Source organism: Ranitomeya imitator, chromosome 6 (genome assembly GCF_032444005.1).
Source record: "Ranitomeya imitator isolate aRanImi1 chromosome 6, aRanImi1.pri, whole genome shotgun sequence".
Classification (NCBI taxonomy): Eukaryota; Metazoa; Chordata; class Amphibia; order Anura; family Dendrobatidae; genus Ranitomeya; species Ranitomeya imitator.
Genome location: NC_091287.1, coordinates 36,471,004 through 36,496,794, shown reverse-complemented (window position 1 = coordinate 36,496,794; position 25,791 = coordinate 36,471,004). Strand labels below are relative to the sequence as shown.

The 25,791-nt window shown below is 40.4% G+C and overlaps 1 protein-coding gene across 1 annotated transcript in view; it reads right to left on the bottom strand.

Moving 5' to 3' along the window:
* The window catches only part of FAM171A1 (family with sequence similarity 171 member A1), a 103,773-nt gene that overhangs the window by 29,885 nt on the left and 48,097 nt on the right, over positions 1 to 25,791 (bottom strand). Inside the window, exons 2-3 of the mRNA XM_069729451.1 lie at positions 22,194 to 22,421; positions 17,132 to 17,224 (exon numbers count right to left, since the gene is read on the bottom strand). Of these exons, the coding sequence (XP_069585552.1) occupies positions 17,132 to 17,224; positions 22,194 to 22,421 (321 nt within the window). The remainder of the gene's footprint in view (positions 1 to 17,131; positions 17,225 to 22,193; positions 22,422 to 25,791) is intronic.

The window sequence follows — 25,791 nt, the reverse complement described above, 5'->3', positions numbered from 1 at the left end:
CTACCTTTAGCCATTATGTCCCTTCTACCTACATTTTACCAGTTTTTTTCCCCTTGGAAAGCTCCATTATTTAATTGGCAATAGGCTTTAAGCTAGAGGGTATAGACTAGCTGCTAAAATCTCATGCACAGACATGTCGGATTCCTGGTGTTTATCCCTCCGTTTGATCACAGACAGAAGAAGTAGCACGGAGGACATTATACAGCAGTAATGAGCAGTATAGATGTGAATACAGCTTTCGGGTGAGGTCAAAGACTTGTTAGACAGCTCAGTGTAATCTGTTGGGTGCTGCAATTATGTTGGTCAATGGGGAATTTCCCTGCGCTGTCCTATCGTTGCCGATCATGTCAATGTGTAGGTACACACCCTAATGAGCGGGAGAATGGTAATACTCAATTGTCAATGTGCTTTTTTTCTGTATGTTTGAGGTCTCAAATTTGCTCGTTAGATAAAAAAAAAAAAAAAAATGTATAAGAAAACCCTGCAAAAAAAAAAATTGGTAAAGAGGGAAGAAAGATGCACAGGAATCCGTTCCTTAAAAGGATGATATGCACATTATCCGGATAATTGTGACCATACACACGCTGGTTCAATGGGAAAGGTCAAGTAGCAAAAATATCTTCTTTAAAATACCCTTTATGTTCATTCAATACTTTCCTTTTTCTTTTAGCAGCCTTACCGTTAATATACCGTATATAGATTATTGTACTTGTTTTTATTATGTATACCCCTCTTCACATGTAAAGCGCCATGGAATAAATGGCGCTATAATAATAAATAATAAACCAAGTTGTATTTGTGTGTTCCAGGGCTTCCTTCACCCGCTAATGGCTCATGCAGTCACCTCTCCTATATGTATCTGCATAGGGATTTAAGTAGGGGCGCTCACACAAAAAAAACAAAAAAAAAAACCCACACCTTTTTTCGTCCTGGAGTTTGCCCCAACCTTACTTGGGCTTTCCACAATATGCGGCTTAGATGCCGATGTACCTGCACTGTTTCTTAAGCAGAAGATGCTTCAAGAAACTTCTGGAGGGATTTGAAGTTTTTTTTTAAAGTTTTTGTGGCAGTTTTTTTTTTTTTTTTTAATTTAATTTTATATAAAAGATAGTGGTGGTTTCCAAGTGTAAACTGCCAGAAGGATGGTCAGGTCACTTTTAGCCTCTATAGTTTTTAGCCACAAACTGAGAAAAAGATGTAACACAGGCACAGCAAGTGGTTTTGACTCGTCAATGCAAAAATTTATTCTTTTTATTTATAGGCAGGTTCATGGCAGAATCCGCCTGAAAGATTGTGCCCATAACCAAAGTCTTGTCTCCGTTATTACTTTCTTTCCTTTTTTTTTTTTAAAAAAAATAATGACTTAAAGCAGATCTGCTCCAAAAATCATCCTCAAAATGCTTTAAAAAAAAACAAAACAAAAAAAAAACCACTCACTTACGGCAAGTTTTTTTTTTTTTTGCGAACAAGGTTTAGAAAAAGGTCGTGGGAAAAAAAAGGAATAGGTCGTTTCTTTGAGGTGGATTCCTTGTGGACTATGCTCCAAACTTGGCACTGTTATGTCATAAACGTCTTATATCACAGAACATATAATGAAGGTGCCAAAAATTTCAAAAATTCACAACAAAAGAACACCATATAAGAATAGAATAATATACCCAATAAAACTTAACATTTAATAATACTTTTATAATAAAAACTGTTATGTCATAAGGCTCCAGTGCACAGTGCAGAAAAAAAAAAACAGCTTTAAAAACATCCAGACTGCTTAAAAAAATAAAATAAAGCAGTATTTCCTTAAGTGGATTTCTGTAGAAAAAAAAAAAGTATCCTTGCCCACGAATAATAGAAAAATCGTGACGCAGAGGAATCAATCCAAAACATCCAATCGTATTCACAGTCACGACCCGATTGGTCACTGTTGGCATCTCACTTTCCCTTGTTTGGCAGATATGTCCCCCTTCTCTGCAGATTGCAACTCCTCATGGGCAGGGTCCTCATCCCGTCTGTCACTTAGCCCGATTTAGTTGTACTTGTTTTATAAATAGTGATTTAGACTTGCAATCATTTTTTTTTCAATGGTTTTATTTATTCTTTTTTTTTTTTTTTTCCATTTTTGTTCATTTATTTTACACACTGTGACTCCCTATAAGGTCTTAAAGGACATTTGGGAAGCATTTTAAACATACAGTAATATATTTTTATAATTGCAGATTTCCTCTGTAACAAGGGCTGCTATATTAGCCCCCAGTTACAGGGGAATTTCAGTTTCCTGCCAGTCTCCCGGTACTTTCCTGCACGCAACCTCCGATCCTCACAAGATCTCCTTCTCTACTCCCCTCTTATCTCCTCTTCCCACAATCGCATACAAGATTTCTCTGGCGTATCACCCCTACTCTGGAACCCTCTACCACAACATATCAGACTCTCGCCTTCCATCGAAACCTTCAAAAAGAACCTGAAGACCCATCTCTTCCGACAAGCCTACAACCTGCAGTAACCACCGATCGACCAAACCACTGCTCAACCAGCTCTATCCTCACCTACTGTATCCTCACCCATCCCTTGTAGATTGTGAGCCCTCGCGGGCAGGGTCCTCTCTCCTCCTGTGCCAGTTGTGACTTGTATTGTTCAAGATTATTGTACCTGTTTTTATTATGTACTCCCCTCTCACATGTAAAGTGCCATGGAATAAATGGTGCTATAATAATAAATAATAATAATAATAGCAGAGCAGACAGTGTCTTCTAGGACCGAGCAGCTCATGTTCCCTGCCTACACCCTACGATCACATGAACGCAGGGTTCAGAGGAGGAAGCAATTCCAATACTTTCTAGTCTATATTTGTCACTCGTTCAGCATGGTGTATATAGACATCGAGAAGGTAAATATGGTAATAAACCAAGTCTGCCTTCTCTGTGGGGAGTCTGGCTGTGTCTGCCAGAATGTGCAGTCTATGGGCAGTCCAGAAGTCATTAAGGCCGTTCTAAAATAATTATTATACTTTATCTGGTCCAGCTTTGTACACTTTTGCATACAAGAGGCATACAATAATCAGCTATACTTTGCAGTGGATGTGTGGAAGTAGCAGCACTAGCACGGCCAGTGGTCCAACTGTACAAATCTCTACAATTTACATCTGGGGAATCAAAACCACAAACCACTTATTTTTGGCCATAAACCAAAAGTGAAGCAAAAGGAGAAGAAGAAAAAAAAAAAAAAAAAAAAGCAAATACATTCTCATGCCCGTCACGCTGGTCTTTAGCTTCCAAATGAAATTTTATGGGCGATTCTAATTGACTTCTAGAAATAGATTTCTAGAAGGTTTTTTTTTTTTTACAAAAAAAACAAAAATACAATAAATACTCAGTGTAGTAGCAGCCATATAAGAAACTGCAACGATATTACCGGACAATAAAAAGTGCACAAAAAAAATAATGCTGCTCTGGGACAGACTTTTAGCCTGTAAAACACATCAACATTAAGTAGCAGGCAGGATTCCCAGACGTCTTCTAGTGGTCTCGTCAGAGTGAATACCTTATAACACCCCCTCCATGGTACAGCCGGGCTTTTATTACCGCCGGGCACCAGACATTTACATGTACCGTGGATTCCACATGTGGTTCTCATTAGCACAAAACACTATACGATGCCTTCCAGGTTAAGCAGCTACAAAACTTCCCAGGAAATTGGCGCAGGTCTTGATTAGCTGACTATTGGCACATGCTTTAATTAAAAATCTGCCATTTCGGAAAAAAAAAAAAAAACATTGCCGATGTATCATTTCTCTTGGGCAATAACGTCAGCATTCAAATCAATGGATTTCTCATAAGTCATGACCTTAGATTTCATATATCTTGCTTCAAAAATCTAATTTTTAACACTTATTTTGCAAAACAACAATTAACCGCAGAAGGCACGCCAAATTTATTAAAAGCAACATGGCTCCTGATAAATTGTGTTGTCCGTGTGCCAGAAATTAAATCCACGCCAATAATGAACCGACGTAGATTTAAGGCACAAGCAAGAATCTCCACGACATCTTATTAAGGTCTATGGCTAAACGATTGGAATCTGAGCTCACACCATACAATTGTGAACAGATAGCGGTAGAAAAAAATTCTTCTGTTATTCAAAATCTGCAAAAAAAAACTCCCACATTTAGGGAAAAAAAGAAAAAAACTTCCATCCTTATGTTTGTTCACTTACCGTATTTTGACGTGGATTCAGTTTCAAAATTTGCATCAAACACTTTAAAAAATACTCTTTAAACAAACTTCTGTGGGAAAATTTTCTCAAGTAAATATTTTTATACTAAACATGGTGAAGTTTTATTTTTTTAATTTTTACTCACTTTTTTTTACTTTGCATTTCTTTTTTGCATCATAGAAAAATAATGTCAATTCTTGAGCAGTTTCTACCAGAAAAATCAGCACCAATTTGGCCACTGATAGCAAGCAGAAAGCGTCTCGTACACAAAAGATACACAAGAACATAAACGCAAAAAAACACATATCCTTTTTGGCAAGTTAATTTTTCAGCCTGAAGATCCGTGTAAAATAAAAAACTTCTTACCCTAAGCAGGTAAGATGAAGCATTAACACTTACACTCGCTACGGGAATATTCACACATTTTTTTTATTTATTTTTGGTCTTTTTTACATGGATTTTGGAGTGGATTCAGCTTTAAAATCCACATCACAAAGGCTTCAAATTTGCTTATTTTCAATATTAAAAGAAAAAAAACTTGCCTATGGTGCTTTTTTTTTTTTTTTTTTTTTTAAAGTAGGGAAAAACACAAACAGTTCCAAATATGACCACTTAATAATAGCGAGCAGAAAACGCCTCGTACACAGAGAAAAATTATCAGAAACAAAAAAAAAAGTACCAGGAAACTTTTTTCGTGCAGATGTTTAAACCAGTGAAACCCACCCCAAAAATATCCTTGTGAACAAACCCTCAGCTTATGTTCACATGGAGTTTTTTTTGTGGCAGACAAACTTGACAAGTTTTTTAGGGCAAGTTCTCACTAAGATTTTTTTTCAGTGTTTTTTTTTCTGAAGCAAAACCTGATCTCTTGGCAGGAAAGAAGCATGTTTTTTTGCGGTAGTTTTGGCATGCTAGATTTGTCTCTTGTGCAAGACGATGAAGTTTAATGTTGAAAAAAAGAAAAAAAAAAAAAAAGAAGAATCAGGTTTTGGCACACAAAGCATGGCACCTGCGTTTTTGGTGCGTTTTTTCACCACCCGTTTAAGTCAATGGGTCAAAAATGTTGAAAAAAAGAAAAACGATGAAAAGAGGGACATGCTCCATTGTGCAAAAAAAAAAAAAAACAATGCAAAGGACAAAATACTGATGAAAAAAAATCTCAGGCATTGCTGGTACTGAAAAACGCAGCTGAAAATTAAGATTAAAAAAAAAAAATGCCTAGTGTGAACTTAGACTAAAGAGAAATCCACAGTTTTGTTTTTTTTTATAAAGGTTTTCTGATCTTGTGATTTTTTAAGGGTTATTTTCACCCTTTTTTTTTTTTTTTTTTTTGCAGCTTTTGTAGTATCCTGTTTTGAGTGGATTCTGCTTAAAAAAAAAAAAAAAGAAAAATCCCAACACAACGACATTCACATGATGATCCTGTAAGTGAGCCCGCGTGTCCCATAGAGCAGGCAATTCACAATCCGCCATGCACGGTACAAAGAGAAGCGGTCTTTCCATCAGAGCCGTGACATTTCCTGGGGGAGAGTCGGACAAGTTCCTTATTTCTGCCTCTTAATACCAGAAGGATGACAGAAGGCTGCGTATAGTAAAAAGCAGAGTTTTATTTTTGAACTGACCTCAAAATAACATGTTGGGAGCAGCGTCCAGATGTACCGCGGCCAAAAGGCTCAGAGCTGGTTCCAGGCCCGACGCTTCAGACATGGACATATGGGATTCTCATCAACGAGCACAATGTCCACGCAGCACACAACGCATGGACAAATCTACCAGGTCAATGATTTAAAGGGAAAGCGCACATTTTCAAACTATTTATGATATTCCACATCTAAAAAAATTGGTACAGCGCATCGAGTTACTCCAATTAGTCGCAAATCTATGTACATAAACGTACGGCTTTTCCTCTCCAAAATAAGGCTTAACAAATTCTCATCATAAATCAACAAGTGAAGCCATTGGTATTAAACGGACAAAAAACCCAACCCACTGTGAAAACAGAGGAAAAGAAAAACTCGAACTTCTGGATTAGAAAACGGCGCTTTTTAATCTTTTACAGGTCTATCTTTTCCATCTTGGTGTTGCAAGCTGATTAGAGCATGCTCTAAGCAGGGCAGAGGTCATTGAATGGAGGGTGCAGATGTGAGCTGTGACATCACCTATTGTAAATGGCAGATCTATATAGAAGGGTTATTAGCCATTGTACAGGAGGAGGAATCACCTATTGTGAATGGTGGATCCTGTGTTATCTACTGTATATAGAGGAGTTATCAGTCATTGTACAGGAGGAGGAGGTGAGCTGTGACATCACCTATTGTAAATGGCAGATCTATATAGAAGGGTTATTAGCCATTGTACAGGAGGAGGAATCACCTATTGTGAATGGTGGATCCTGTGTTATCTACTGTATATAGAGGTGTTATCAGTCATTGTACAGGAGGAGGAGGTGAGCTGTGACATCACCTATTGTGAATGGTGGATCCTGTGTCATCTACTGTACACTGTTCCAAATTATTATGCAAATTGGATTTACGTTTCATAAAGATTTAATTTTTTTGTTTTTCAAATAAACTCGTGGATGTTATTGTGTGTCAGGGCTCAATGGATCACTGAAATCAATCTTAAACACGTGATAATTCGTTTTCCAGGTGATTCTAATTAAAGGAAGACTACTTAAAAATGATGTTCCCCATTATTAAGCAGGCCACAGTTTTTGGTGCCGTTATTGCCAAAATAAAGCGTTTTATAATTTCACCAAAATACCTTTCTTTAGACAGGGAGGCAGGTCTTAACCCCCCTGCTGGAAACGCCACACTGCCGTCACTCATATCTTCTTGAGCTCCGGGCAACGCCCCCTCCGCGCTGTTTTCCCATGAAATCCGGCGCCTGCGCTGTTTAGTACTGGCTGGGGCAGACGCAGTGAGCTCTGGCCGTCTGACCTCACATGCAGTCTTGCAGACGGCGCCTGCCCCAGCCAGTACTAAACAGTGCAGGCGCCAGATTTCATGGGAAAACAGCACGGAGGGGGCGGCGCCCCAGAAGATATGAGTGACGGCAGTGTGGCGTTTCCAGCAGGGGGTTAAAACCTGCCTCCCTGTCTAAAGAAAGGTATTTTGGCAAAATTATAAAACGCTTTATTTTGGCAATAACGGCACCAAAAACTAAAAGAGCCACCTTGTTAGAATGCAGCATTACTGCTGCACAAGGTGGCTCTTTTAGTTTATAACGGCTGGAGGGGGGGACAATGTCCCTTTAAGTAACATGGGAAAGAAAAAGGATCTCTGCTGCTGAAAAGCATCAACTAGTGCAATGCCTTTGTCAAGGGAAGAAAACATGAGATATTTCCCGAAAACATAAGCGTGATCATCGTACTGTTAAGAGATTTGTGGCTGAATCTGAGCACAGACATGTTTGTGCTGATAAAGGCAGAATGAGGAAGGTTTCTGCCAGGCAAGTTCATCGGATTAAGAGACCAGTTGCTAAAAAGCCATTACAAACCAGCAAACAGATATTTGAAGCAACTGGTGCCTCTGAAGTGCCTCGAATCTCAAGGTGTAGGATCCTTCAAAGGCTTGCTTTGGTTCATAAACCTACTATTCGGCCACCCCTGAACAGTGTTCACAAGCTGAAACGGTTGCAGTGGGTCCAGACATACATGACGACTAATGTTAAAACAGTCTTGTTTAGTGATGAGTGTCGAGCAACCCTGGATGGTCCAGATGGATGGAGTAGTGGATGGTTGGTGGATGGCCACCATGTCCCAACAAGGCTGCGACTTCAGGAAGGAGGTGGAGGAGTCATGATTTTGGGCCGGAATCATGGGGAAACAGCTGGTAGCACCCTTTAAGGTTCCTGAAGGTGTGAAAATGACCTCTGCAAAGTATGTAGAGTTTCTGACTGACAACTTTCTTCCATGGTCTAAAAAGCAGAAACGTGCCTTCAGGAGCAAAATCATCTTCATGCTGACAGTGCACCATCTCATGCTGCAAAGAAACCTCTGAGTCATTGGCTGCTATGGGCATAAAAGGAGATAAACTCATGGTGCGGCCACCATCTTCCCCTGACCTCAACCGTACAGAGAAGCTTTGGAGTATCATTAAGAAAAAGATCTATGAGGGTGGGAGGCCGTTCACATCAAAACAGCGGCTCTGGGAGGCGATTCTGACTTCATGCAAAAAATACAAGCTGAAACTCTCCAAAAACTCACAAGTTCAATGGATGCAAGAATTGTGAAGGTGATATCAAAGAAGGGGTCCTATGTTAACATGTAACTTGGCCAGTTAGGAGGTTTGGGAGTTAAATAGCTTTTTTGTTCAGTGAATGTGACCTCCTAATGCTGCAAATTCCACAAATGAGCATTTTCAGTTCTTTAAAACATATCAAATGTATAGAAATTCTACTGTGCCTAATAATTTGGAACAGTGCATTTTGAGATTTTATTCATTTTGGAGATTATACTGTTATCATTGGGAGGTTTCTTCAATAAATTTCGATGTATAATCTAACGGGTGATGACTTATTAGACTGACTCATTTGCACCAACTATTTAGGAAAATCAGAGAAAAATATAATTAGCATAATAATTTGGAACACAGTGTATATAGAGGTGTTATCAGTCATTGCAATCCTGTTTGTTATACACGGTGTTCCAAATTATTATGCAAAAAGTTTTGGAGTGATAAGGTTAGAATTTTTTGGTTTGTCATTTAAACTCATTGATGGTGATGTGTGTCAGGGCTCTTTATATCACTGAAAGCTATTGCAGATACCTGTGCACATTAGTTTGGCAGGTGTGTCCAAATAAAGGCAAAACTACTTAAGAAGGCTGTTCCACATTATTAGCAGCCTACATTTTTTGCCAAAATGGGAAAATAAAAAAAAAAAAAGGATGTGTCGGCTGCTGAGAAGCAACAAATTGTGGAGTATTTAGGTCAAGGCATGAGTACAATCAACATTGCCAAGACACTTCATCGTGATCATCGCACAATCAAGAAGTATGTAGCTGACAAGTTTTTGAAGCTGCTGGTGCCTCCAACGTCCCCAGAACAACAAGCTGCAGTGTCCTTCAGAGGTTTGCAGCTGTGCGTAAGCCATCCTGTCGACCACCTCTATCCACTGCATACAAGCAGAAAGGGCTCCAGTGGGCCAAACGATACATGAAGACTGACTTCCAAACTGTTTTGTTCAATGATGAGTGCCGTGCAACGCTCGATGGTCCAGATGGATGGAGTGGAGGATGGCTGGTTGATGGACACCCCATGAAAACACGGCTAAGGCGCCAACAAGGAGGAGGTGGAGTAATGTTCTGGGCTGGAATCATGGGGAGAAAGATTGTCGGCCCCTTTATGATCCCTGAAGGGGTAAAGATGAACTCAATAATCTATGTGGAGTTTCTAAAACAACACTTCCTGCCATGGTTCAAGAGGAAGAACCGTGCTTTCCGCAGCAAGATCATTTTCATGCAGGATAATGCACCGTCTCATGCTGCAAAAAACACATCTGCATCAATGGCTGCTATGGGCATAAAAGAGGACAAACTTATGGTGTGGCCACCATCTTCCCCTGACCTCAACCCCATTGAGAACCTCTGGAGCATCATCAAAAGGAGTGTCTATGATGGCGGGAGGAAGTTCACATCTAAGCAACAGCTCTGGGAGGGTATTCTGTCCACATGCAAAACAATGGAAGCAGAAACCATCCAAAAACTGACAAATTCAATGGACGAGAAAGTTCAGAAGCTTCTTTCGAACAAGGGGTCCGATGTGCAAATGTAACATCACCTACAGTTAGGTCCATATATATTTGGACAGAGATAACATTTTTCTAATTTTGGTTATAGACATTACCACAATGAATTTTAAACAAAACAATTTCAATGCAGTTGAAGTTCAGACTTTCAGCTTTCATTTGAGGGTATCCACATTAAAATTGGATGAAGGGTTTAGGAGTTTCAGCTCCTTAGCATGTGCCACCCTGTTTTTAAAAGGACCAAAAGTAATTGGACAGATTCAATAATTTTTAAATAAAATGTTCATTTCTAGTACTTGGTTGAAAACCCTTTGTTGGCAATGACTGCCTGAAGTCTTGAACTCATGGACATCACCAGACGCTGTGTTTCCTCCTTTTTGATGCTCTGCCAGGCCTTCACTGCGGTGGTTTTCAGTTGATGTTTGTTTGTGGGCCTTCCTGTCTGAAGTTTAGTCTTTAACAAGTGAAATGCTGCTCAATTGGGTTGAGATCAGGTGACTGACTTGGCCATTCAAAAATATTCCACTTCTTTGCTTTAATAAACTCCCGGGTTGCTTTGACTTTATGTTTTGGGTCATTGTCCATCTGTAGTATGAAACGACGACCAATCAGTTTGGCTGCATTTGGCTGGATCTGAGCACACAGTATGTCTCTGAATACCTCAGAATTCATTCGGCTGCTTCTGTCCTGTGTCACATCATCAATAAACACTAGTGACCCAGTGCCACTGGCAGCCATGCATGCCCAAGCCATCACACTGCCTCCGCTGTGTTTTACAGATGATGTGGTATGCTTTGGATCATGAGCTGTACCACGCCTTCACCATACTTTTCTCTTTCCATCATTCTGGTAGAAGTTGATCTTGGTTTCATCTGTCCAAAGAATGTTCTTCCAGAGCTGTGCGGCTTTTTTAGATGTTTTTTAGCAAAGTCCAGTCTAGCCTTTTTATTCTTGATGCTTATGAGTGGCTGCACCGTGCAGTGAACCCTCTGTATTTACTTTCATGCAGTCTTCTCTTTATGGTAGATTTGGATATTGATACGCCGACCTCCTGGAGAGTGTTGTTCACTTGGTCGGCTGTTGTGAAGGGGTTTCTCTTCACCATGGAGATTATTCTGCGATCATCCACCACTGTTGTCTTCCGTGGGCGCCAGGTCTTTTTGCATTGATGAGTTCACCAGTGCTTTCTTTCTTTCTCAGGATGTACCAAACTGTAGATTTTGCCATTCCTAATATTGTAGCAATTTCTTGGATGGGTTTTTTTCTGTTTTCGCAGCGTAAGGATGGCTTGTTTCACCTGCATGGAGAGCTCCTTTGGCCGCATGTTTACTTCACAGCAAAACCTTCCAAATGCAAGAACCACACCTCAAATCAACTCCAGGCCTTCTATCTGCTTAATTGAGAATGACATAACGAAGGGATGGCCCACACCTGTCCATGAAATAGCCTTGGAGTCAATTGTCCAATTACTTTTGGTCCCTTTAAAAACAGGGTGGCACATGTTAAGGAACTGAAACTCCTAAACCCTTCATCCAATTTTAATGTGGATACCCTCAAATGAAAGCTGAAAGTCTGAACTTCAACTGCATCTGAATTGTTTTGTTTAAAATTCATTGTGGTAATGTCTATAACCAAAATTAGAAAAAGGTTGTCTCTGTCCAAATATATATGGACCTAACTGTAGAATAAAGTCTTCACTTAAACTGTTTGATTTCATTTTGTAATAAGCGGATAATGCTTATAACTTCACAATTTACAATTTTTTTTATCAAAATTTAAAAAAAAACGGTTGAAAACTCTGCTGTGCATAATAATTTGGAACATGCATTTTGAGTGTATTTTTTTTTCTTTTTTTTTAAAGATACTGTTTTCATAGGCAGTTTGTTCCAAAACATTGCAATTATACTAGAATAGTAGATGACTGGAAAATAACAATGACTGCAATTCAGATAGGTAATTTAGAGAAAATATGAGGAAATATTATTTGCATAATAATTTGGAACAGTGTAATGATGAGACTGCTGGAGAATCTTCTGTACAGAAGAGAAATACGAATCCAATATAAAACCTAGTGGCCGTAGTTAAAATGGCAAGGTTTGCGCGCGTGTGCGTGCGTGCGTGCGTGCGTGCGCATGTAGGGGTTATATAGTGATAGGGAAGTATAGAAAACTCTTAAAAACTGGAAAAAAAAAACAAACAAAAAAATGAAAGCACACACTTGCCAAACACCAGTTAAACAACGGGTCATTTTCTGATGACATCGTTAGATTGGACTTTGATGTCAATAATGATCAGTGTTTTTACAACCCATCTCCTGTAATCTATTTATTTGTTTAAACAGAATTTGGTTTCTCCTATTAACATTTCAAACCCCTCCTGCGGATTAATGAAATATAAAGTATTAGCTCGATTGAAATTGTACACAAAAAGGTCCGACATGAGAGGAGAGCTCCTGGGGTGCGAGGCATCACACATCAGCAATGCTGCGGCTCCTCATCGCCTTCAAGTTGTTGAGAGATAATGATTTCTCGCACCCTGCGAATCGGTTAACACTTATGCAAATGATGGACTAAAGAAGGCCTCATATATGGGGATATATTACAGCTCTGCTTTGTACACAGCCATAAAAAGGTCCCCCCACAGAGCACATTCGGATTCATATTGGGGATCAGAGACGTCAATTTGTAGTTCCTGGGCCTAGGTGTGACGGGGCCGAAGGGCCTAGGTGTGACGGGGCCGAAGGGCCTAGGTGTGACGGGGCCGAAGGGCCGGACAACTCTACCCTCCTCATATGTGACAGAGTCTGTAATACCAGGGCATCCATAAAATGCACCAGGAGGGTTCTTAAATCTGCGGCTTCTACTTGTGTGGAGTACCGTAATTTAGAAATGAATAAAAAGAAACAGGTTCTCATTGCCACCATTTGGAAGAAATAAAATCTTAGGGGATGCCAAAAGGCACCACACGGTCATTTTGGCACTAAAACTGAGTGATCACAACCAAGTAGCACCTATCGCCCTTGAAGCATTTTATAGGGGTTATTCCGCGCTACATCAGGGCAAGCGGTGCTGATAACGCTATGACCCCACACCCCTGCCAAGATGAGTGCACGATCGACAGGAATCGTTCACATGTCCTGTTCATTAGAATAAAACATATACGAAGCCTGCTGATCATGTACGTCTTGGCAGATGTGTGGGGTCGTAATGTCACACTCACTATTAATGTGGAAAATGAATGGAGCTGAGTAAATCACTTTAGAGATTGTATGTAGTGCGTTAGAAGCACTTTGGTATATGATGGCGCTATAAAAGTAAATTATACAGTATAGCTAGGGTGTGTATATGCATATACATACATACAGCTGATGAAATAAGTATTGACCAAGTATTGAACACGTCAATTTTCAAAGTAAATATATTTCTATAAGTGCTACTAACATGAAATTCTCACCAGATGTCGTTAAACCATCCAATCCACACAAGCAAAGAAATCATCCATAGAAGTCCATACGTTATGTGTAATAATGAGAAATGACACAGGAAAAAAAGTACTGCACGTATGAAGACAAAGGTGCAAAAAGCCATGTAAAGTCCTGAAACCAGCTTAAATTATCAGTAATTAGAAAGCAATCCTGCCACTTAGTGAAACATAGTCATCAGCTGGTTCAACTGATGGACTATGAAAAGGTGTCGCATTACCAAGGTGCTTACACAACATTTCATAATGGTTAAAATCAGTGAGCTGTCTCAAGACCTTCACAACCTTATTGTTGCAAAACATACGGATGGCATTAGTTACAGAAGAATTTCTAAACTACTGAAGGTTCCAGTAAGCACTGTTGGGGCCATAACCCAGAAGTGGTGATCAGGTGCTCCCCTCAAGATTTAAGACAGAGGAGTGAAAAGAATTACCAGCAAAGTTGTCCAAGAGCCAAGGACCACCTATGGTGAGCTACAGAAAGACCTGGAATCAGCAGGTACAATTGTTTCTAAGAAAACCATAAGTAATGCACTCAAGCTCTATGGCCTGTATGCACTCTCACCACACAACCTCCATGGCCTGTATGCACGCACACCATGAAGACTCCATAACTGAACAAAAAGCATGTTCAAACGCGTTTTAAGTTTGCTCATCCACATTTAGCCAAGCCTGAGAAAAACCGGGAGAATATAGCCTGGTCAGATGAGACAAAAATAGAACTCTTGATGCCATATTAGTTTATTACACATGTTTGGAGGCCAAAAAGCACTGCAAAAATGTCACACCAAACACACCATGCCAAGAGTGAAGTTTGGAGGTGGGAACATCATGCTGTATTGCCGTTTTCAGTATACAGCACTGGAAAACCTCTTAATTAAAGGTATGATGTATGGACAAATGTACTGCGACATTCTTGATAAAAATCTGCTGACATCTACCAGGATAATGAAGATGAAACAAGGGTGGACGTTTCAGGAAGATAAGTGTTCCCAAACATCAAGTCAAGAAAACCAACAATTAGTTTCTGAGAGAAAAAAATAAAGCTGCTAAAATGGCCGAGCCGATCACCGGTCTGAATCCAATAGAGAATTTATGAAAGTTACTGAAGCTCGGTTCATAGAAGGAGCCCACGGGATGTTCAGGATGTAAAGAGTTGGTGTGGAAGAATGGGCCAAAAAAATAAAAATAAATAAAAATCACACCTAAGCAATGCCTGCGACTAGTTTCTCCATACAGAAAGCTTCACGACTAACAAAGGCTTTTGTACGGAGTTTTGCGTATATACTCGAGTATAAGCCGAGATTTTCAGCCCATTTTTTGGGGCTGAAAGTCCCCCTCTCGGCTTATACTCGAGTCATATACCGGGAGGTCAGCAGGGGAGGGGGAGCGGGGGCTGTGTAGTTATACTTACCTGCTGCGGCGCGGTCCCTGCCTTCCCCAGCACTGCAGATTCTTCCTGTACTGAGTGGTCACATGGCACCGCTCATTACAGAAATGAATATGCGGCTCCACCTCCCATAGGGGTGGAGCCACATATTCATTGCTGTAAATGAGCGGTAACTGTGACCGCTCAATACAGGAAGAAGATGCAGCGCCGGGGAAGCCAGGGACTGCAGGGACCGTTCCGGGAGCAGGTAAGTATACGGGGAGCGCAGCGCTGCGCGATATTTACCTGCTCCTCGCTCCGGTGCGGCTCCGTCTGCAGCGTCTCCTGGCTGTGATGACGCTCAGGTTATAGGGCGCGGTGACGTAGTCAGTGCGCGCCCTCTGCTGAGCATCAGTGCTGGAGACGGAGCCGCACGAGGAGCAGGTAAATATTGAAAGCGCCGGCACCCTGAGCGAAGAGAGGCGAGTATGCGATTTTATTTTTTTTTTTGTTGCAGCAGCAGCATTATATATGGCACAGCTTTATAAGGAGCATCTATGGGGCCATAATCAATGGTTCAGAGCATTCTATATGGGGCACAGCTTTCTATGGAGCATCTATGGGGCCATAATCAATGGTGCAGAGCATTATATATAGCACAGCTTTATATGGAGCATCTATGGGGCCATAATGAACGGTGCAGAGCATTAAATGTGGCACAGCTCTATATAGAGCATCTATGGGGCCCCATAATGAACGGTGCAGAGCATTATATATGGCACAGCTTTATAAGGAGCATCTATGGGGCCATAATCAATGGTTCAGAGCATTCTATATGGGGCACAGCTTTCTATGGAGCATCTATGGGGCCATAATCAATGGTGCAGAGCATTATATATAGCACAGCTTTATATGGAGCATCTATGGGGCCATAATGAACGGTGCAGAGCATTAAATGTGGCACAGCTCTATATAGAGCATCTATGGGGCCCCATAATGAACGGTGCAGAGCATTATATATGGCACAGCTTTATATGGAGCATCTATGGGGCCATAATGAACGGTGCAGAGCATTAAATGTGACACAGCTCTATATAGAGCATCTATGGGGCCCATAATGAACGGTGCAGAGCATATATGGCACAGCTTTATATGGAGCATCTATGGGGCCATAATGAACGGTGCAGAGCATTATATGGGGCACAGCTTTATATGGAGCATCAATGGGGCAACAATGAACGGTATGGAGCATCTATTTTTATTTTTGAAATTCACCGGTAGCTGCTACATTTCCCACCCTAGGCTTATACTCGAGTCGATAAGTTTTCCCAGTTTTTTGTGGCAAAATTAGGGGGGTCGGCTTATACTCGAGTATATACGGTAATTAAATTTCAGTAAGTGTGTTCAATACTTTTTCTCTTTGTCATTTCTCATTATTACACAGAACTTAATTTATGGACATTTATGGTTTGATTTCTTTGCCTGTGTGGATTGGATGGCTTGTTACCTACGTCTGGGGAGAATTGCACGTTAATAGCTTCTTTAGAAATATATTCAATTAGAAAACTAGTGATGTGTTTAATACTTAATTCACCCTCTGTACATATAATATATATATGTATACATATACACACACTAGCTGTATATACTTTGCTTACTTTTATATTGGTATTATGTTCCGCAGCGCTTTACAGACACTATCATCACTGTCCCCATATGGAATCTAGATTTTGAGCCCCAATCAGTATGTATCAAGTCATGAGTAAGACTGCCTAGTGCAGTCGAAACGCGTCGACCATGTAAATTTTTCTTTTGTATGCACCATAATATCTTTTGAAAAAGAAAATCCAGTCCTGTTGAGCCGGACTCCAATTTTTTCTATTCTTCAATCAGTATGTCTTTCGAGTAGTAGTACATGGAGGAAACCCACACAAAACACAAGGAGAACATACAAACTCCTTGTCCTTGATGGGGTTTGAACCCAGGACCCCAGTGCTGAAAAGCTACAGTAATAAAGACCATGTCTGACTAGGAATGTGATCTCACGGAAAAAGGAGGGTTCCGTCTGAAGTTGGTGTGACTTAACAGGCGGCACTGCACCAAAATTGTGTGGAAGGTCTCGGGCACAAATTAAGGCTTTTTGTAGGGTTCTTTTGTGAAGACATCCTCTATCTATGTGCATAAAGGTGTCAAAAAAGGGTGTCATGTCTGATCAGAGCAGGGCGCTTCTGAATTATAGGAGAAGATAATGAATCTAGATCAAACGATCACATTTGTGTCTTTGTCTATTTTTTTCTCTGGCATAATTCCATGCGTTGTACTCACCTTGAAATCCTGAGACTATCTGCACGTAATCATCATAGACCATGAGGGTAGCCGACCGTTCAGGCAGCAAACCGAGGCTCAAAGAGGAGAACACTGAGGATGAACAAAAAAAGAAAGAAAAAAATTATATATATATATATATATATTTTTTATATTTTTAAAGAATTGAAATTTAAAGCAGAATATCTGCCTATTGTACTATTGTCCTCAAATCAGGACAGTTCACCAATACTTCAATGGTGCACGGAACTCCGTCCTGATGAGCCGTACATAAATAGAGAAAACAACTTGATGTTCCAGCTCTTTGTGTCGTACAAAGTCCCAGAGTGCACTGTAGTGCGGTCTACGAGCATTTCATGTTTTAAATATTTTACAATACATTTGAAGATTTTTACCTGAAGGAGCTGGAACATCAAGTTGTTTTCTATATTCTATGCAATTCCAGGCTATTAAAAGATATTGACACATCATATTTTTTTAAATTGAATGCATGTATTTTAATCTAAAAAAAAAACAAAAAAAAAACAAAAACAAACAAAAACAAACAACACACTTTTGTACTTTAGTTTAAAGTTCTGAACTATTTTCCTTCCTAAAAAAAAAAAAAAAAAAAAAAAAAAAAAAAAAAAAATAGTTAACTAAGGCTGGTTTCACATTTGCGTTTTTTTGGGTGCGTTTTTCCAGTAAAAAATGCAAAAAAAACGCATGGTGAAAAAACGCATGTAACCAAAAAAACAAAACGCAACAAGGATCCTTAAAATATAACTTTTAATATTTAAAAAAGTTTGTTCCAATATATGCAACAAAGGTATTACAAGTTATAACCCATGAAAGTCAGATACAAACTACCTTACCCTGTCTGGTAGCCTATTCTCAATCACTACCTGACAGCGGAGGTTGGCACCCTAAGTTTCTGCGGTAGGCGCCCCCGCTCCTCGACGACTGGCCCTAATAGCCCTAAATAGACCCTATATTCCCTAAAAAAGGCGTGTCAAATCTATCCACCCCAGAAAAAATGAAAGAAATATAAAAAATCAAAACACTACACAAATAAATTTTCTTGATCCGTCGAATCAGAGAGTCCCTTAAATAGGGATATTTGGAAATGTCACTGCCAAAGGGGTAGAAAAAACACCCATGTCTCTTTAATCCAGAAAGATATCAGCGGGCCACACCATCACATATATATACTTCAGGGTGATCATGTGCTTCTGTACATTCAATGATGTTTCCCAAAAAGGGACGTATCCAGTATAAATACCCCCCAAAGAATGAAAGAAATATAAAAAATAAAAAAAACTACAAAAATAGAAATAAAAAATGAAAAAAATAAACACAGCAAAAAAACACAAAATTGTTGTCTGCCAGAGGAAAAAAGTCCCTTAAAGGGAAATAGTCCAAAATCACATCCCAATAAGTACAAATACCAATGTCTCGTTTATCCATAAAATATCAGCGAGCCACTCCATCCCGTATATTTATACTTGCAAGAAGAAAAAAATAATAATAAGTATAGTCCAGAAAGTAAATCCAAAATCAGTCCAATGACTCCCAAATAAATGGATTTCACAAGAGGACAGTGGCCCACCTCATACCAAAGACATCCCAGCAAAAAGAAAAAACAGAGGACCATCAAAGCCGGTTGAAAAAGTTGTCCCAAAGACACCCCATAGTTCAATACTGTATCCAACGCTTCTACTCATCTGCGTCCCAGAGGCGTTGTGGGTGGTGATGCGATCATCCAGCTCCGTTAAGACTTCTGCCGGGATGTCCTCCCTATTCTGCCCGACGCGTTTCCCCCCCGTGAAAATCCTGGGGGTTCATCAGGGGACATGGATCAATGCCACAGAGATATCAAGATGCAAGGTGCATCTTGTTGCGTTTTGTTTTTTTGGTTGTTTTCTAGGATCCTGATACTATTTGCTTTGAGTGGTTCTTTTGAAAAAACGCATGTAAACGCGTGCAAACGCTGCGTTTTCTTGACGCATGCGTTTTTGCATGTGGTGAAAAAAAACGCGGCATTTTGACACGTTTACATGCGTTTTTTCATGCATTTGCGTTTTTTAAACGCATGCTGAGAAATGTGTGACAGCTGCCAATCATCAAAATAAAGTAAAAAACCCACTATAAACAGAAATAGTTAGGGTTAGGGATCATAACCCTAACCCTAAAGGGATCCTAACCCTAACCCTACCGCTAACCCTAAAGGGATCCTAACCCTAACCCTACCTCAAACCCTAAGGGATCCTAACCCTAACCCTACCCCTAACCCTACCCCTAAAGGGATTAGGGTTAGAGTTAGGGGTAGGGTTAGGATCCCTTTATCACCTTTATGTTGGGGGGTGGCATATCAGTGTGTTTTCTGTTTTTTTAATATAAAAACGCACGCATTTTTAACGCAAAAAAACGCATGCACAAAAAAACGCATGCGTCCCCATTGACTCCAATGTATTTTTTGACCCCCAAAAAAACCGCATGAAAACGCATGCGTTTTTTTGGGTCCAAAAAACGCCTCTCAAAAATACTACAAGTTGCATTTCTGAAAATGAACGCATGCAGTAAAAAAAAGCATGCGTTGCAAAACGCGACCAAACGCGTACAAACAAAAACGCATGCGTTTTCAATGTTAAATGTAGGGAAAAAAACGCTGCAGACAAAAACGCAAGTGTGAAACCACCCTAAGAATATGTCAGTGAGCTTAACTTTGTGTTCATAAAGATGATCAGATAAAAGACAAATAAGGCCAAGTTCACTCTTCCGTTCTGATATTCGTTTTTTCTGTTCAGCTTTTAAGAGCCCCTGTGAACAGACAGCGATTTTGTCAGGAAAAACAAATATGGCTACTGCAAGTAGGGATTCATGTATGTAAACAAAAAAAAAAAAAACCTTTTTCATAACTGATGCAAACGGAGGAAGATGAACTGATTAGGTGACCCATCTGCATTCCTTCATGTGCCAGTGATCTGATCGAAAGAAAAGGCGCAGCACGCCTGGGTTCCTTCTGCTCTAAGAACGGATGAGGAACGGAAGTCGAACACACCCAGTAATAATCAGTAGGGCCTCCGTGTTTCCATTTGCATCAATTATGCAACCGATCCATTTTCCACATACATTATATTTTTTCTGTTCACGAAAAACAAAACAGAATGTCGAAACACAAGTGTGAATGGCGCCCTGGACAGTTGACAACCACCCATCAGATCGAGCTCACAGGAGGATACTCACTTCACTCATTGGGTAGTTATCAATGTGAAACAAACAAAAAAAAAAGTCCGTAGAAGCAAAACATTGCACATTTATAATGAAAGCAATATACAAAAAATTATAGGGGTGGTCCACAATTCGGACAACCCCTGCCTAAATACTATATATTATTCCTTGTAAAATGATAACGCTATATACTCTTCTCCCATATAGGTTGCCGAAACAGTGATGTTGGCCATGGGTCTACCATGACACTGCCTTCAGAGTTCACGTGGCATAACAATCATCAGCGGCGGTCACACCATCCCCGGATGGCCAAGGATGTGCGAGGATAGCAGGTGAATAGCGGACTCTGATTGGCTGCTGGGGTCATGTGACATAATGTAACCCAAAACCCTACACAGACAAATCGTTGGAATGGCACCAGTATGGAAGGAAAGCATTTAGGGTTTATATTTTACAAGGTGGAATATAGTATTTAAGAATGGGGTTGTGCGAGTATTGGACAATGCCTTTAATTTATAGTACAAAACACATGTACAAAAAAAAAAAAATCCATATTCTTTAAGTCTAATCAGCTGGGTCTATTTTGCATGTAATTCTCCAAAATTAAAAAAAAAAAAAAAAAAAAAAAAAAAAATGAATAGCAAGAAAATCTGATTCGTGCAAAATTACAGAAGGTCAAGGAGGAGACTCCATCTACCAATAATGAGGGAGATAACCTCTACATAGCGAGAGAACATTGGAGAGAAAACACCTTGAAAAACAATTAACATCACTAGCCATGATCATTGGTAGTGATGAGACCAGAGCCGGCAACACACAGAGCATGGCACATGTTTTATATGTGCTTCAACAAAATGGTCGTCCTGGAGCACAGATTTCATGAGTACCCCCCCTCCTTTACTTAATATTTCAACCACCTTGTACACACCAAAAAACCTAGCCTGCTATGTGAAATTTTTAGAGGTCATAACAGCTGGCCCAGTTGTGGGGGTGCAGGGTGTCCAACCCCTACAGATCAGCAATTGAGGACCTACCCAACGAATAGGTTGTTAATGCTAAAAAGTAGAGGACAACCCCTTTAAAAGGGAATCTGTTAGAAGGATTTCACCCCTAAACTATTTACATGCTTATGAAGCCCTTTCAAAGACCAGTCCAGCAATACCTTTACATGGCCAGTCCGTTCCTACGTTACCAAGAGATCAGTATGTGAATTGAGGCTGAAGAGCCATGATAAATCTGAAGCCTCTGTCACTCCATCTCTATTCCTGCCTCCTGCTTGACAACCTCTATGCTGTGTGACTTCAAGCAAAGGAGCCATCAAGCAGGAGGCAGGAATAGAGATGGAGTGACAGAGGCTTCAGATCTATCCTAGCTCTTCAGACAATTCAAATACCGATTTCTCAGTAATGGAGGAACGGACTGGCTATGTAAAGGTATTGCTAGACTTGTCTTTCAAAGAGCTTCCCCTTTAAATATTTTGGGGAATTAAATCCTTTTAAGAACAAATTTTTATCTCAAGAACTTGTCATTTTCCATCTCCACATCCCAAGAGCTTTCTTACGAACATTATGGTTGGTAGCATAGGAAAGTCTGACCAGCTGGGGAACACCCCTCTCGTCCTAGGGAAGCCCAAAATTTACTATATTTTAAAAATTTGAATATTACCAACAAATTCAGAATTGCCGGTGGCTACGAGGGAGCCAGAACTACAAGCCTTTTTGTTTACCCCTCACTTATGTTCGGGATCAGAGATTTTTTCCATCCTGGTCATTGCCACAGGCTAGAGGAATAGGGATAGCTTTTGATTGTACATTTTCAGTTAAAAAAAAAAAAAAAAAAATTCATATCCCACCTGGTAACCGGACTGGTCTCCAGGGCGCGGAGTTTGGCACGTAGGCGTGTTTGGTGGCTGTGACTATCAGTTGACTTCCCAGTTTGTACTGGAGTTTGACAAGAGCTGTCCCATCTGATCCGGTGGTCCCAGTGGCTGCAGAGACTTGGTTGGCAAATATCTCTACCACGGCGTTACTGAGCGGCTGGTGGGTACTCACGTCACTCACCTGGACTTTTAACGTCACCTCTGTAAAGAAAAAGAAAAAATAGTGTTGAATAATTCAGGTGGTGCCTAAAATTACCGGCCTCATAATCCACAGTTAATAAATCAACTTATATTTTATTTTGCCAATCCCCACAAAGAAACCAAAGCTCTAGAGGTCAACGCATTTTATTTTCCGTCTAACCAAGGTGATTCAATGGAACGACATGAATGGTTATTGTATTGGTTTAAGCTGCAATACCGGACACCAACCACAGCCCAGAGTGGCGCTGTTTCAAGCTACAACAAAAAAAAAGAAAAAGAAAAAAAAAAAAAAAAAAATTTAAAAAATATAAATATAAATATATATATATATATATATATATATATATATATATATATATATATATATATATATATATATATATATATATATATATACACACACACACACACACACACACACACACACACACACACAGTGGGGCAAAAAAGTATTTAGTCAGTCAGCAATAGTGCAAGTTCCACCACTTAAAAAGATGAGAGGCGTCTGTAATTTACATCATAGGTAGACCTCAACTATGGGAGACAAACTGAGAAAAAAAATCTAGAAAATCACATTGTCTGTTTTTTTAACAATTTATTTGCATATTATGGTGGAAAATAAGTATTTGGTCAGAAACAAAATTTCATCTCAATACTTTGTAATATATCCTTTGTTGGCAATGACAGAGGTCAAACGTTTTTTGTAAGTCTTCACAAGGTTGCCACACACTGTTGTTGGTATGTTGGCCCATTCCTCCATGCAGATCTCCTCTAGAGCAGTGATGTTTTTGGCTTTTCACTTGGCAACACGGACTTTCAACTCCCTCCAAAGGTTTTCTATAGGGTTGAGATCTGGAGACTGGCTAGGCTACTCCAGGACCTTGAAATGCTTCTTACGAAGCCACTCCTTTGTTGCCCTGGCGGTGTGCTTTGGATCACTGTCATGTTGAAAGACCCAGCCACGTTTCATCTTCAATGCCCTTGCTGATGGAAGGAGGTTTGCACTCAAAATCTCACGATACATGGCCCCATTCATTCTTTCATGTACCCGGATCAGTCGTCCTGGCCCCTTTGCAGAGAAACAGCCCCAAAACATGATGTTTCCACCACCATGCTTTACAGTAGGTATGGTGTTTGATGGATGCAACTCAGTATTCTTTTTCCTCCAAACACGACAAGTTGTGTTTCTACCAAACAGTTCCAGTTTGGTTTCATCAGACCATAGGACATTCTCCCAAAACTCCTCTGGATCATCCAAATGCTCTCTAGCAAACTTCAGACGGGCCTGGACATGTACTGGCTTAAGAAGTGGGACACGTCTGGCACTGCAGGATCTGAGTCCATGGTGGCGTAGTGTGTTACTTATGGTAGGCCTTGTTACATTGGTCCCAGCTCTCTGCAGTTCATTCACTAGGTCCCCCCGCGTGGTTCTGGGATTTTTGCTCACCGTTCTTGTGATCATTCTGACCCCACGGGGTGGGATTTTGCGTGGAGCCCCAGATCGAGGGAGATTATCAGTGGTCTTGTATGTCTTCCATTTTCTAATTATTGCTCCCACTGTTGATTTCTTCACTCCAAGCTGGTTGGCTATTGCAGATTCAGTCTTCCCAGCCTGGTGCAGGGCTACAATTTTGTTTCTGGTGTCCTTTGACAGCTCTTTGTTCTTCACCATAGTGGAGTTTGGAGTCAGACTGTTTGAGGGTGTGCACAGGTGTCTTTTTATACTGATGAGTTTAAACAGGTGCCATTACTACAGGTAATGAGTGGAGGAAAGAGGAGACTCTTAAAGAAGAAGTTACAGGTCTGTGAGAGCCAGAAATCTTGATTGTTTGTTTCTGACCAAATACTTATTTTCCACCATAATATGCAAATAAAATGTTAAAAAAACAGACAATGTGATTTTCTGGATTTTTTTTTCTCAGTTTGTCTCCCATAGTTGAGGTCTACCTATGATGTAAATTACAGACGCCTCTCATCTTTTTAAGTGGTGGAACTTGCACTATTGCTGACTGACTAAATACTTTTTTGCCCGTGTGTGTGTGTGTGTGTGTGTGTGTGTGTGTGTGTGTGTGTGTGTGTGTGTGTGTGTGTGTGTGTGTGTGTGTGTGTGTGTGTGTGTGTGTGTGTGTATGTATATATATATATATATATATATATATATATATATTTAGGACACCAGTTTAGATCCCCATAAAGTCTTTTGTTTAATGGAGTGCTTACTTTTGTCAAGAAGGGTTCCCGGATGATGACCTTAAATTATCCTGCTGCCCCTGAGATCAGCTCAATGCTAATCTTTGCGAGAAGCTGCTCATAAGCTCTTTATTCTTTTGCAGCGCCACCACAGGGCAAACAGACAGTACTGCACAGTGTCCACTGAAATGAACAGGCTGTCTATGTAATGCCTAGACATGTCGAGCCTACCAGAGAAAGAAGCCCTTGACCATGGCATGGATTGGATTTTGCAACTTGACTCCAATGTAGTGACCGGGGCTGAACTGCAATACCATGCACAAACCGTAATCAAGGGTGGCGCCATTTCTGAAAGAAAGCAGACTTTTTATCATCCTTAATAACCTCTTTTAAGGCCCCCATATAGAGTAGTTGAAAATTGGCCAAACCTGTCAATTTCAGCGAGACTGGCAGACCATCCGATTTGTGTAGGAGCTACCCAGAAAGATGTCATCGAGGGAGGCAAGGATAAGGCAGTCAAAATTTTTCAGGGAAGATGAGATATCGCTGAAGGTGTCCGGTGATGGCTTTCTTCTCGCTCATCAATGAAACCACACGAATGTGCGGCCGAGCTAAGGGATCACGTGTATGGTGGAGTCGGCAAGGACTGAGCTGTTGGTTGATCCATTGTTTGGCCAACACCAAAAGCCTTTAAAGGGTACTTAAAAATAAACAGAGTAATGTACAATGGGGGTCATCTTGTTATTTACCACTGTGAGGAGAGGACATTTGTGGTTGCATCTTGACCGATCGGCATCATTATCTGACATCGACACCCATCAGCTGGACTAAACCTGGAGGAATTGACCACCATGGAAACAATTCTTGAAAGAAAGCCTTCATCAGCAGCTGTTTCACACTTCACTATGGAAATCAGTCACCCACTATCTGACAGCATTCAGCGATGGACCCTTTAACAGGTAATTACTAGAACATGGCCACTTCCTGTCCATCACACAACAGCAGAGAAATCACCACAACAGCTCAGGGTCCATAAGCCTTGGCTACATTTCCACAAACAGCGAGTGTTGATTGATGATCAGTTGATCGGTGCTGGTTTGAACTCCCTTTCATGCAAGCCAGCACAAACAGTACTGGGACGAGCGATCACTAAATTGATTGTCGAAGCTCCATATTTTTT